The 12,898-nt window shown below is 30.3% G+C and overlaps 2 protein-coding genes across 5 annotated transcripts; one reads left to right on the top strand and one right to left on the bottom strand.

The window, feature by feature from the left end:
* Positions 1-483: 483 nt before the first annotated feature.
* On the bottom strand, positions 484-7,061 carry LOC130903392 (probable E3 ubiquitin-protein ligase sinah). 2 transcript variants are annotated; one of them, XM_057815458.1, is made up of 5 exons: positions 6,799-7,061; positions 5,073-5,170; positions 4,728-4,977; positions 3,979-4,060; positions 484-3,505 (listed from the first exon to the last, which is right to left on the bottom strand). In XM_057815458.1, exons 3-5 carry the CDS (start codon positions 4,957-4,959, stop codon positions 3,004-3,006), a joined length of 816 nt encoding a protein of 271 aa, XP_057671441.1. In that variant the 5' UTR covers positions 4,960-4,977; positions 5,073-5,170; positions 6,799-7,061; the 3' UTR covers positions 484-3,003. The 2 variants fall into 2 exon arrangements, with proteins under 2 accessions (XP_057671441.1, XP_057671443.1); XM_057815460.1 differs by having other exon boundaries at positions 4,728-4,970; positions 6,799-6,968.
* LOC130903391 (E3 ubiquitin-protein ligase SIAH1-like) lies at positions 7,060-11,866 on the top strand. 3 transcript variants are annotated; one of them, XM_057815456.1, is made up of 4 exons: positions 7,060-7,322; positions 10,337-10,633; positions 10,695-10,930; positions 10,986-11,507. In XM_057815456.1, exons 2-4 carry the CDS (start codon positions 10,344-10,346, stop codon positions 11,336-11,338), a joined length of 879 nt encoding a protein of 292 aa, XP_057671439.1. In that variant the 5' UTR covers positions 7,060-7,322; positions 10,337-10,343; the 3' UTR covers positions 11,339-11,507. The 3 variants fall into 3 exon arrangements, with proteins under 3 accessions (XP_057671439.1, XP_057671440.1, XP_057671438.1); XM_057815457.1 differs by lacking the exon at positions 7,060-7,322 and adding an exon at positions 9,504-9,669 and having other exon boundaries at positions 10,986-11,866; XM_057815455.1 differs by lacking the exon at positions 7,060-7,322 and adding an exon at positions 9,504-9,849 and having other exon boundaries at positions 10,986-11,866.
* Positions 11,867-12,898: the final 1,032 nt, after the last annotated feature.

Genomic DNA, 12,898 nt, shown 5'->3' with positions numbered 1-12,898 from the left:
TTAACAAAAACAAAGTAACCCCAGGCCACCAGGGGATTCCAGGAAATGATGAAGCAGACAGCCTTGTCAAAAAAGAGGCAACGACTTTGGTCCACAACTCTAGTATGGCCTCACGAGATGCCACATCAAAAATAAAAGGCTGAAGAATCCGATGAAGTGTTAATAGAGAAACAAAGTCCTTCTTTGGAAGGAGTTTATGGCTGTAAGGCCCAAACGACTATCCAAATCAATTTACCTCAAAAAAATTAGTAAAGATATGAAGTGGAACAATTCAGTTTTCTCAATAAACAATGTTAGATAATACCCTAATAAACTTGTTATTTTCGTTTTAATCTGCGAGAGGAGATATAAAAACCTTTTGCCCATCTTCGAGCATTCACAATAACAAAATTTAATCACTTTAATCACATACAGAAATTGTTTAGTCGATTCAAGATTCATTTATACAGAAAGGTGTCAGGAGAATCGTATAAAAACTACATATTTCTAATATACATTGTTTTATTCGTAAAATTGATAATTTTTGAATATAAAAAAGTTTTTTAGTTAAAAGTACACAAATAATATGATTAACAATGTAAAATATTAATTAAAACTTCATCATTTCATTTATATTGGAAAGTTTTTCACTACTCTTCCCACTGTTTTAAAATGTTGAGCTCAATCTTCTTATTTAAATATGAATCGGAGAAAACAGGACAAATTTGAAGGTTTTCCTAATTACGAACTACACCAAATGAAAACTATTTGAGAAAAATATGATCAATTGAGGAGATAATCACAAAAACTGACGGTTACATTCTCAGTAACCAGAAAAATATCTGAAACCAGACACAAATTTGAATATTTTCAATATTTATAAGAAATTGTAGAGATCGACATAATAAAATAGAGGGATACACATGAGAGAACAAACAAAAAAGAAAATGAATTTCAGCAAATTGGTCTTTGCTATTTACGTCAAAAAATGGATTTAGAATTAAAAAATTACATTAAAATATATTAAAATATAACCGAGTAAAAGTGAAGGTAAGCAGAAGATCCCTTAAACATTCCTAACAGTAGAAATATTCATTTTAATGAATCGGCGATGAAATTTAAGATATTTTCAAATATAATGAAAATATTTAGATAGATATCCATTCTAACCTTCTTATAGATATTATGTAATCGTCATACATAATATAAAAAAACATATTTTATCAACCTAATTACAATATACATATATACATTATAAACTTATGCTATACGGGGCGTTTCAAATTATCACAAACATTTAAAAGTATTTATATTTCGTCTTGACGCATAACCAAAATGTATGTGATATTTCTAAACTCTAAGTCTAGTCAATTTTGTTGAAATTTGTACCAAAAATCATATTTCAATATTTAAATCAACTGGGAAAAAATTAACAGTATCATTGTTCAACATTTTTATGTTTTTACTAAATTTAGAAAATATCAAATCGCTTATCCCCTTATTATTTAAGCTCGTTTTCAAAAACTGTATATAATGATCTCTATTCAGTTATTTTATATACGGTATGTGATTAAATTCCTTTATACTAGAAAGTTACAATAATTATCTATTAAACAGACGTTCAATGTCTGGAATATATTTATTGAATTGAACAAGGAATATATTCAAGAAGATGAATGAAGAAATGAAAAAATACAGAGGTCGTCATGAGTCAAGCAACACTCATAAATCTGGCAACGCTGTCGTGTTTCAGACAGTTCTATCTGTATAATAATAACAAGTAGACAATGCCTAAACTCGTCGCTACCAAATCTTTCAACAGTATAAAAGACGTAACAGAAATTCTTAACAACGGGCTCTGTTGGCGACGCGCCGCGCTTTCGACGACCGATATCAGTGACAACTAACGAAACGCTGGCGCTGAAGTTAGTTGAGCAGCCGAACTAATCTGCAGCGCGGCAATTTTGCGAGTGGTCTTCATTGAAGAAGAATTAAACCTGTCTGAAATGTGTGTGTGTGTGTATGTATGGGAAGTAAACCCTTTTTCGAGTCCCTTCTGCAAATTCTATAAATAAATTTGACTATAAATACTGAAATAAAGTCAGAACTCATTTTTTTTATAAAAAAACAACTTCGACAGGTGAATTTTCGAGATGGAAATGACAAGTTGAACATCAAGCAAGTGTTAGAACTACATCTCAAAATATTGTAGCTTAGCTACTGGTTGTCAAAGCGATTTCGTGTAAGCAAAAATTTTCATAATAACATGGAGCTCGTTTTAGAACTAACGTTATATTAAAATGCGTTATTATTTCGCCGAGAAGTACTGACTGGAACAGAATAAAACCTCCACTTAGATTATTCCATACGAAGGTTATATCAGAAAGTTATCATGAAATTGCTGCAGATCTGTTTAGAACTAACTAAAAGTCAAATATAACAGATTTCCAAGCTTGTAGCTATCATGACATCTTCTAAGCTAGATGATATTCATACTGAACACACTGTTTATTACACTACAACTCACAATTGCACTGCCTGACGCGCGTTTCGATAACCAAATTAACATCTTCATAGACTGAAGGTAAACTAAAACTCTGAAGACGATAACTTGGTTATCGAAACGCGCGTCAGACACTGTAATTTGAGTTATGGTGTTTGAGTTGTAGTAAAACAGTGTGTTCATTATCTTTATATTTATCTTTGCAAACGATTCAGAACTTTTGTAGTAGACTAGACTCATAATTTATATACTGATTGAAACATGTAGGAGACTACAAAAGTGTCATTGAGACATTTTTTCATTCTGTTAATGATTTTTTAAGCAAGTTTTAGTGTCTATTATTGAATTAATTAATAAACTACTCGTGGAATACGAATCATAGTGAAATATTTTACGTGAAAAATGTATTCACACACAAATCATTCAATAAACAAAAAATAGATTCCGAATTTTTGGAACAATGATGACTTTTAATGAGTTTTTATTGAATTCTAGTATGAAATGAGAGAGTAGTAGAATGATCAATGAAATAAATCATCAACATCTTCTTGGTCTTTTTGTTCGTTTCGGATATTATTAATAATAGTTATGGCGTAATTTAAATCGCCGTTGTTGTCACAAAAGCCTTTGAAGTAATCGTGATTGCTCGATAAATACTTCTTACCAAGAAACTTAAGATTATCGTCCTTCAAATAGTAACAAGGTCCCATGAGACTGATCACTTCCATATTTGTTTGCGTATCGAAAACGGTTATTTTGAACGAATATTGACGTAGTTTTGACGGTTTATTCAAGACGTATACGGCAAATCTTACGGTTCCCGAATCTTCGATAAGATCCCAAGTACACCTGAACACAGTGTCGAATATATAAAATAAAATGAAGTAATTTCTATTCATTATGTTATAGAAATTTGTCACTTTGAGTTTTTGTTTGTTTTCGAAAAACAGATTATCGGGATGAAGGTTACGGCAGTGATCCAGAATTTCCGATTTCGATCCACGCCACTCGCATTCATTGAATCTACAAAAAAATCATTAAAAAACGTGAACGTAGATGAATTTGTTGAAATTCGATAGATTTTAGGTTTATATTTTATTTTTTACACATAATTTTTGACGTTAGTTTAAGATAAATCGTCCCTACTTGTACCTTTTCATCAGTTCTATTATATAGAACTGAAAATCTGTTAGAGTCAAATTTTATCTGAATAGAACGTGAAATAATTAAATCTTACGAGGTTTATTCCAAAAATATCATACTTTCATGGTATATTCAGTGAGTTATAACTTTCAAAATAGTCCCCATTTTATTGGGGTGCTCCAATCTCCTGAAGCTGAAAGTCAACGAATTCGTTCCTATATTTTCAAACGTTTTTTCATTATAGTGAGATGTCTGAACCGAAAACTACTTCGAGAGATTATGAATTTTGGAAAGTACAAACAGGTTAATTGGTTAGGTTAAAATCTTTCAATTGCTGTTTATAGTTCACTAACCTTAAAGGACATAAAGCGGGTGAGAAATCGCAATATTCCTGATGGTCCGTCATAACATCTCCTTTTCCTCTGAAGACACATCCTGAAAAGTAATTATACTCATAACAGTATTCATTCATACAGTAATATAAAGTTATAATGATATTTTCGTAACCAAACCGAAATATTTATGAGTTGAGATTAAGATTAAGATTCCGCCTTTTAGCGTCACAATGGAAGTTTATTCTATCGATGATTTTCATGTATTTACCTGTGTTATATATGCCAAGTTACAATTTATGTTAATTTTCTTAAGAATGTCTCTTTATAGCGAACGGTTTCTTTGGCATGTACAACGATCTAAAGATCTACATATATCCGAAACCATAAATCTTATCGAGTTGAAAAAAAAGTATCTTTAATTGAAAAATCGATTAAGAAAATAATTTTTGCTATTTTTGGATTGTACAGGGTGGTAAAAGGATTGTTAGCCATTATTATTATAACAAACGTAATCATCCATTGAGAATTGAACTTTGAACGCCTATAACTCAAAAACTAGAGGACGTACTTTAAAATTTTTTATCACAGCACGATTATTAAGTAATCTACTCCCGAATTTGAAACTTTGGAAGCTGGATGAAATGGATAATGGAGCTCTACTAATAAAGGATGTTACGGCTGGTAATCAAAAGTAGAATTTCTTTCTGTTTCGTTCCTTCGAACGTGGTTAATATATGGATTGAATGATTTAAAAAAAAAATACTTACCTTGATCATAATATTTACAGGGAAACGATAAAGTAGCGTGGATTTGTTCCAATACAATACACCTGTAAGGACTTTTGTTGGCTCTACAAAGAGCGCAATTTTTCAGTTTGTCAAAACAACTGCTGCAGTAACTATGTCCTGATAAACAGAGTCTGATTGGTGGAATCATGTATTTGAAGCAAACCGGACATTCAAATTTACTTATGAGGCTATTTTCAGATGTACATTCCATTATTTTAAAACCTAGAAGCTAACAAACATCCTTTGGCTTACGATTATCATAAAAAAAATTAGTCTGGTCCAACATATTGTTTTTTAGAATGGAAATATTGAAAAAAAACTCACCTCTTTACGGAATATTCTTAATAAAACATTATATAAACAGACAACAATACTTAATGTATTAGATCAGGTATGGCAGTTATTCGAAACTGAATACAAACCTACAAAAGGAATCTACTTTATATAATTTAGTAAAAAATGATTTTTTCTTTATATAATCTACACTACTGAATAACCTACACCAACACTCACAATTACATTGTCTGACGCGACTTTGCAGTTTACCTTCAGTCTCTGAAGACGACAACTTGGTTACCGAAACGCGCGTCATACAGTGTTGGTGTAGTGGTTGTGTAAACAGTGTATTCAGTATTACTTTTTATACTAATAACGGTTTTGTTTTGTACTTAGATAAGCTTTAACGTCAAATCTTATCATTATAAATTTAATAACAATAAACAAAACAATTTTATTAATAAAATAAACGCCATGATTAACAGATTATAAACTTGAAAAAATACTAGTAAAACCGAACCAAATTACCAAACTTTTAGCGATGTTTATGAACAATTAAAACTTTCAACGCTTCAACACGATAATGATATGACTAAAACATATTTTTGTTTTCCACGGAAATTAGATTTTAATACAAATCAATGATTATCAACAACTATGGTCAGGTCAATCAAAGTTAAGAAGCAAGATTCGTTATTATCGAGACAAACAGTAAAGAAGTGAAAAAAATTTGATTCATAGATTTAATACGATGTTTGGATTACTTTGTAGAAGTTGGGGTGTCGAAAAGACTATGATCGTCATGGTGAAACACCAACAAAAATAAAGTTAGAACTGATATGTGCTGAGCTTTCTGCATTTTTATAATAATGCAGACATACAATTACAACAATAGGTAATTAGGTGACTGGAACTCATAATTGGTAGGGCTAGAAAATACTACGCCAGCCCAAGATACACATTTTTGTGAGAGAAACCCCAATAAATCAAAATACAAGTCTAAAAATAGAGGTTATGATATCCGGAGCTTTACAAAAAAAAATAGCGACGAAATCACAAGAAATTACAAAAAGGCGTCAAATTTTTTTCATTGAAGTTTAACGTTTCTCGACAGAAACAAAAATTACACAAAAATTTGGGGGTTAGTAGGGAGAAAAGTTATAACAAGCGAATGTACGGGATACAAATTGAATTGAATGATTACCATGAATTATAACTGCCCCAACGTTGACAGGATTTAAAAATAATACATTTGATGCTTCTACTTTGTGATAGTTTCCACCCCTTAGTTTTGTAGTATCATCAACTAACCTTTAACTGTTTTTACGTATATCTAAATTTTCATAATTTTTGTTGACAACTTTTTCCGTCTTTTATCTTAAATATATTTATTTGTACTGTGCTGAATTTTATTCAAAATAAAAGCGGAATATTTGAAAAAATTAGAAGGTCGTAAAAACAGTCAAAGACAAACCCTTGACGAGACCTAAAAAAAACTCAATAAGAAAAATTCTAAAAGTAATTTTCTCTAATTATATATAATCTAGACATTAGAAGCTTTCTGTTGGAAATGAAATGGATAAACGTTTTTTTTTTGTTAACAAATATTTGGAATGTTTTAATTTTACAATGTGTTAATTGTTTACAAATCAACTACGTGATCAAATAACACCTCTAATTATTCTAATTGAAGTAAAATTTACTAAAATTTTTATGCTTATTTAAATACAAAATATCTATAATACGAATCGTATCTTTTAAAGAAGATTCTCACCTTATAATCGGTCTAACTGTCATCATGTTTAGTACGATATTCAAAATTGATATTATGATAGAAAACACGACAATCACAAAATATATGAACATACCACCGTAACACGTTTTGTCGCACAATCAAAAACTAAAATGTCTATCAGTCTCAGCTCAAAAAACCTATAATGCAGTATATTTTAAAAATTCGAGTAGACGGAAAAAACTAATCAAAAAAGCCCATTAAAATATTATTGCTGAATATAAAGTTATAGTACAATGAATTTTTGAAAATGTATTCGAATTATAGATACATAGATACCGGGTGATCAATATATATATATATTATTACAAAATTTTTTATTTCTACAATACATTTTACAAATTGACGAAACTACCTACTAATAAATTTCACCAGGGAACCGCAATATTTTCAAAATTATTTTACTCTGCTTTAAAATACCTAACTTGGGAATAAATGAGGTTAAGAATTACAGACGATATAGTCTAAAGCTGGAAGGACTTAACAGGATAACATAGAACGAGGAGGCGAGTAAAATAAAACATAATTATTGATACAACAAAATTGTAGTGACATTTCGTTTGGAAATAATGACAGAGAACCTTGTAAAGAGTATTGTTCATAGATAGGATCTATAACGAGGAAATCATTTGAAGTATAGGGAGTTAAAGACATTAAGCACATAGCTAAAACGAGACTAGAAGATAAGTAGAAACGCCCCAATAGACTTGGCTGCAAACGAAACAAAACCGAAAAACGTAATTTGCTTATAGTATTTCCGATATATCAATCTCCTTCCATTTTTCAGTGTCTAACTTTATAGTGTTTAATTTGTCTTTTTGTTATTTTTATTCATTCATCAAATTTTCCGTATTCTATAATTTTCTGATTCTCCTATTGACCAATAAATCAAAATTAATTGTGATCAAATGGATTCCAGTTCAATATCCAGTAGAATTTAATTCCGTGAACGTTTATTAATATTTTCAATAATAAAATATAAGTCTGAACTATATAATTTAGTAAAAATCATTTTTATCAATCGTAACATTTTGAGAATCGCCGAAAGTCGAAAATAAAACATCCAAAATAAATGATTGTTTTTATGCTTTCGCCTAGCGAGATAATAAAATTGCAAATGTCATTCCCGCCCTTTCCTAAACAACCAGAGCAAAAATATCAAATGCTAGATTACTGTGTCATTTTTCAAACTTGATACGTACATGCGAAAAAAAAATGCCGTTAAGAGCTAAGATACTTCAGATCGATCCAACTGCAGATATACACATACCGGATATATTTCAAATTTGAAAAAGGTGTTAAGATAAAGTGTCTCAATGTGAAAACAAATAACATCATATAGAAACATTTATCAGTTAAACTAATTATATATTCTTTAAAATAAAATGAAAAGTGTTACTTCAAACAACGAAGCAATGCAAAGAAAAACAAGCGAAACAACTTATTAACGACTCTATAAAAAACGTAACGTTTAACCCGAACGTGAATTAGATCAAACCAAAATTCTCATCCTGCTTATAAAATATTAATAAACAGTCATTAATAATTATTATTAATTTGATTATACTTGAATACAAACTGTATTATTAATGAACTTTGTCTCATTAAATCATAGTAGGTAGGTAGGTAACGAGAGCCCTTTGAAAAAGTTATTTATTTTGATAATTTACGTTACACCGAATGGATTGAGTTGGGTAGTCGTCTTTTTATTCTCCATACGAAAATTTCCATAGGCGCACACAATAAACTTGACGTGTATGTAACTAACAGATCTAAGAATGTCGATTATCTATGCTTCAAAGGTGAGGTGTGTGAGATCATAATCCCAGGTACAGACTGATTATTGTAAAACCCAGATTGGTAAGATAGGTATCTCCCATGACCAGAGAAATTTCGAAGCTGTGCTTTCAAATCCTATCCTAGTGTTTCTGTTAGGATACGTAGCGAACTAAAGCTGTCTCTCACTCTGATAATCTTACATAGATGCTAAGGATAATTCATGTTTGTCCTCTTTGGTCGTTTCTCAATTGCTGATCAGCTTCGGAAACCCTTCCGCTGTTTCCCTAGAGTGTAATTCGTCAGTTTTCACATTTGGATGTTAAAGCAGATCCTTAGCTCTTTGAATTTTGTTCGTTCCAACTTTTTGTAGATATGTTGAGTCCTTAAGTACTCAGGTAAGGTCTTTGCGTTCCTCGGGAGTAGTCTAGGATGTTATATGGCACTCCAGTCCATCCAATATATTCTTGTTCATTATAAACAACACTCCCTGGCTCTTCCCTGCACTGATTATGATAATAGGTGTCGATCCGGTTCATGATTTACTCAAGAGTTGTTGCTAATGAGATACAAGATACAACTTATCTCAAATAGTGCTAAAAAAGTAGGAAATCTTGGTAATGTAGAGGAGATACAAACTTTCTTAATGTATGTTTTTTTCATTAATTTCTTTTGAATTAAAAATAAAATTTCAAACTTTCAACTCTTATCCTATCAACAAATATTAACATTTAAAAAAATTATCGATATTTTTGTGGGAAAATATAAAGTATGTAATGTTATTCTGATTACGAATTAATAAAATTCAATTGAAAAGCTAGATCATTAATAACAGAATGCAAATATCGAAAGTTAGTTCAACAAAATATTATTGCGACGACACTGTTTAAAATAGCAACACGAAGCACCGAGTGAAATTTTTGATGGGGTCTTTACCTGACCTAGGGTAAAACAAGTTTAATTGGCGGATCATACAATGATCCCAAATTCATATATTCAGTTAGATGTCTCAAAACAACCTTAGTAAATCGAATCATAGAGTGTGGTTGAAATTCACTCGTTCTCAAATCAGTTGAGGTTAGGTTTTGTTTCCGTTAGAAATATTAATAGAATAGATAGAAATATTGTTTGTGTAGTTGTGTTTTTTGGTTTCAAAATTATATTGAGTGATAATTTGGGTAATAATATATAAGAAGCACATTCCATAAAATCAGTTTTAAGTGAAAAGTGTATCGAAATGTAGTGAATGGTATCCAGGTATTCAATAATTATAATAATAATTAAATATTTAGTTAATTGAAAAAATGTAATGATTAAAAGTACGGAAACTGCTTATGTATGATATTTCATTCATTTTTGTATTGATATGAACCAAGTATTTCATATTATTCATCCTATATTTAATAAAATAAACAACTGGAAGCGGGAAATTTGAAAATTTCTTGAATTAAATATTTTTTTGGTAGAACTATTTCTGATGTTAATAACTCATATTCAACGTTGTATATTTACCCATAAAACATCACTTATATATACCTCAATGTATATTCCTGTAGAATTATTGTAAACTCTTAAATATTATTAGTTTTTTTTTAATATTTATAGCATACGAATCGTCCTTTTTAACTTTCATGTAAGAATGTCCACTTATTTTATATAATTTACTACAGGGTGATTCTTTAAGAATGTCCAATGTCCTGTAGATTCTAGACCTGAAACTATTTTTTTTTCCTTCTTATTTCAGGAGTAATATGGAAAATTATTTGGAAAAGATGCTCTTGGAAGAACTTTCTTGTCCGGCATGTTATAATTATATGTCACCTCCCATAAATCAGTGTCAAGAAGGTCACAGTATTTGCCACGAATGCTTCAATCAAGTTAAGATTTGTCCAACCTGTAGAGGAAAGAAAAGCGAATCTTGTAGAAATTATTCCTTGGAGGCTATTTATAGAGTGTTGAACATACCATGTAGGAACCAATTTCTAGGTTGTGATTTTATTTCTACTGGAGCTTATATCAACAATCATCAAAAATATTGTTGGTGAGATTCTGTATTTAATTTTATGATCATTTACAATTGATTATCTAAAAATCATTTTTAGGTTTAGAAAAAATAAATGTCCTTTCTACAACTACGACAATTGCCATTGGGAAGATTCTATGAACAATTTGAAAGACCATCTGACGCGTGAACATTCTAATAATTTTTATCAAAAAGAAAGACAAAAATTCGTATCTCAAAATTTTAAAAAAATCAAAGGTTACCATTACATTTTCGCCATCATGTTTGCACATGGAGTCTACTTCAGATTAACTTGGGAAGTTCAAGAAGCAGGAGGCTAGTATATTATAATTATACGCCGACATTTTGTCACAAATATTTTATGTTTCAGGTCTGACGCGATGGGCAGTTCAATATATGGGTGATCCAGCCGAAGCAGAGTTATATAGTTACAAACTAGAAATCAATAAATTTATAGAGTCCAAACATTCACTAGTTCCTCTTACGTACATTTCCACGTGTGAAGTAAAACCGGAAAAGGGTAAATTCGAAAACCATAGATGTTTTTATATACACAAATATCAACTGGATGAGTATTGTTCCAGCAAAGGCGATCTACACTACAAAATTACAATTTATTCTTCAGATAGCACCGATGGACTTTCAGATCCTATAAAAGAATTCGAACAGAAATTGAAGCAGCGTAAAAATAATGCTTTAGCAGTTATCAAAGAAGAAGATTAGAGAAAATTGAGACTTACCATTCATAATGATCAATAATGATCCGTTGGAAATTTTAAATTATCTCCTTATTAATTATGATATTCATACTATTATTTAATGCTGAAAATAATTTATATTTAGATGTCTGACATTAGTTTTAAATATCTTTGTATAATTAAAAAATAATAATTTTCATCGATTCTTTTAAACTTCATGGATTAGTATTCTAAACTTGGTAGTTTCTAGTCTTTCATCGTCCAATATCTTCAATTTCAGTAGCCAAATTTATTCCTTCTATAAAGATTTATTACCTAAAAGATTTTCCACACGACTTCATACAAAATATCCACGTTTGTTTTGGCAAATGAAAATTTCTTTTCTTGATTGTTTGTAGTCTAGATTGTCGACAATCGATTATGTATTTGGAGCGTTTCCACGAAAAAGTATTTATTTATTGTACACTTTTTTGGCAACAGTATCGTTAATACTTTGAGCTAAATACCCATGTTCCATTTTTTTCAATTTATACACTCAAAAACTCAAAAAAAACTACTAGTCTATGTAGTAGGAAATTGATTTAATTCATATTGAAAGTGATGACTACAATACAACTCATAACCTCGAAGCAAGTCATATCTTCGAGTGGTGTTATTTTATTATAATTATTTGCTTCATCTATCTCATCCTCCGTTGTGCCAAAATAAATCTTTGTTCGTGTTTTCGGCGTCATTCTTACCCTTTGGTTTTGAAAATTGTTAAACTGAACTGGTTTTGCAGATGCATCAAGAGTCGCTTCGATCGTTTGGTACCAGATGGTTTTCGGATCGTTTCCAAAGATATAAACACAAATTTGGCATTTATGAATCCCTCTTTTTGTTTCAAATTGTTCAACTGCATTAATTTCATCAAATTATCGAAACGAAATAGATGTAAATATGCAGTATTTGAAGAAGTTTCAAATGATAGGTCGATTCGACCGGAAAGTCTTGTTGAAGGTTTGGTATATTTCAAAATAGCTGATTTTATAAAAATGCTCAAAGATATTGTTGATTATTGATCAATCAATGAGATATATTTCGAATATTGAGGTTTTCTTTTTGTATTATTAATTAACAAAATGAAGTTAGAAATCCAATTTCCCCTCGTTCAAACTTGAGAAATTAAGAACATATTAACACTTGAACCGACGCTCAGATGAAAATTCTTGAGGTAATTTGGAAAGTTTATTTCTATATAAGTTTATGACACGGCTCTTTTATTTGAACAAAGAGTTACTTGCAGTAACTAAAATGAATAATCCTCAAACCAGGGAATGAAAATGGACTTCGAGCTTTCACCTAACTACTTTAAACTTGTAAACGACCGTTTAGGGCAACATTAGATGTAACACCAATCTCTTTAAAGCAGTGGCGTAGGTAAAATCTTTATTAGAAACCACTAGATACCAGACACTCAGGTTAATTACTTCATAGGAAAAGACCATCTTGCATGGCAATATATGATGGAACACCACGTTGTAACAGAATAAAAATTATATGGAGTAAAATATAATATCCATTTATTTGGTTTTCATTAACTATC

The sequence above is a fragment of the Diorhabda carinulata genome, chromosome 2, assembly GCF_026250575.1.
Source record: "Diorhabda carinulata isolate Delta chromosome 2, icDioCari1.1, whole genome shotgun sequence".
Classification (NCBI taxonomy): Eukaryota; Metazoa; Arthropoda; class Insecta; order Coleoptera; family Chrysomelidae; genus Diorhabda; species Diorhabda carinulata.
The sequence above is the reverse complement of the archived record's forward strand: the minus strand, read 5'-3'. Positions and strand labels throughout refer to the sequence as shown.

Excerpts from the sequence above, each read along its gene's own strand:
- LOC130903392 (XM_057815458.1), bottom strand. The coding sequence starts at position 4,959 with ATGGAATGTACATCTGAAAATAGCCTCATAAGTAAATTTGAATGTCCG. Across the intron at positions 4,061-4,727 it reads CTGTAAATATTATGATCAAG|GATGTGTCTTCAGAGGAAAA; the intron begins GTAAGTATTTTT and ends ATTACTTTTCAG. Across the intron at positions 3,506-3,978 it reads CCCGCTTTATGTCCTTTAAG|ATTCAATGAATGCGAGTGGC; the intron begins GTTAGTGAACTA and ends ATTTTTTTGTAG.
- LOC130903391 (XM_057815455.1), top strand. Across the intron at positions 10,634-10,694 it reads AATCATCAAAAATATTGTTG|GTTTAGAAAAAATAAATGTC; the intron begins GTGAGATTCTGT and ends AATCATTTTTAG. Across the intron at positions 10,931-10,985 it reads GGAAGTTCAAGAAGCAGGAG|GTCTGACGCGATGGGCAGTT; the intron begins GCTAGTATATTA and ends TTTATGTTTCAG.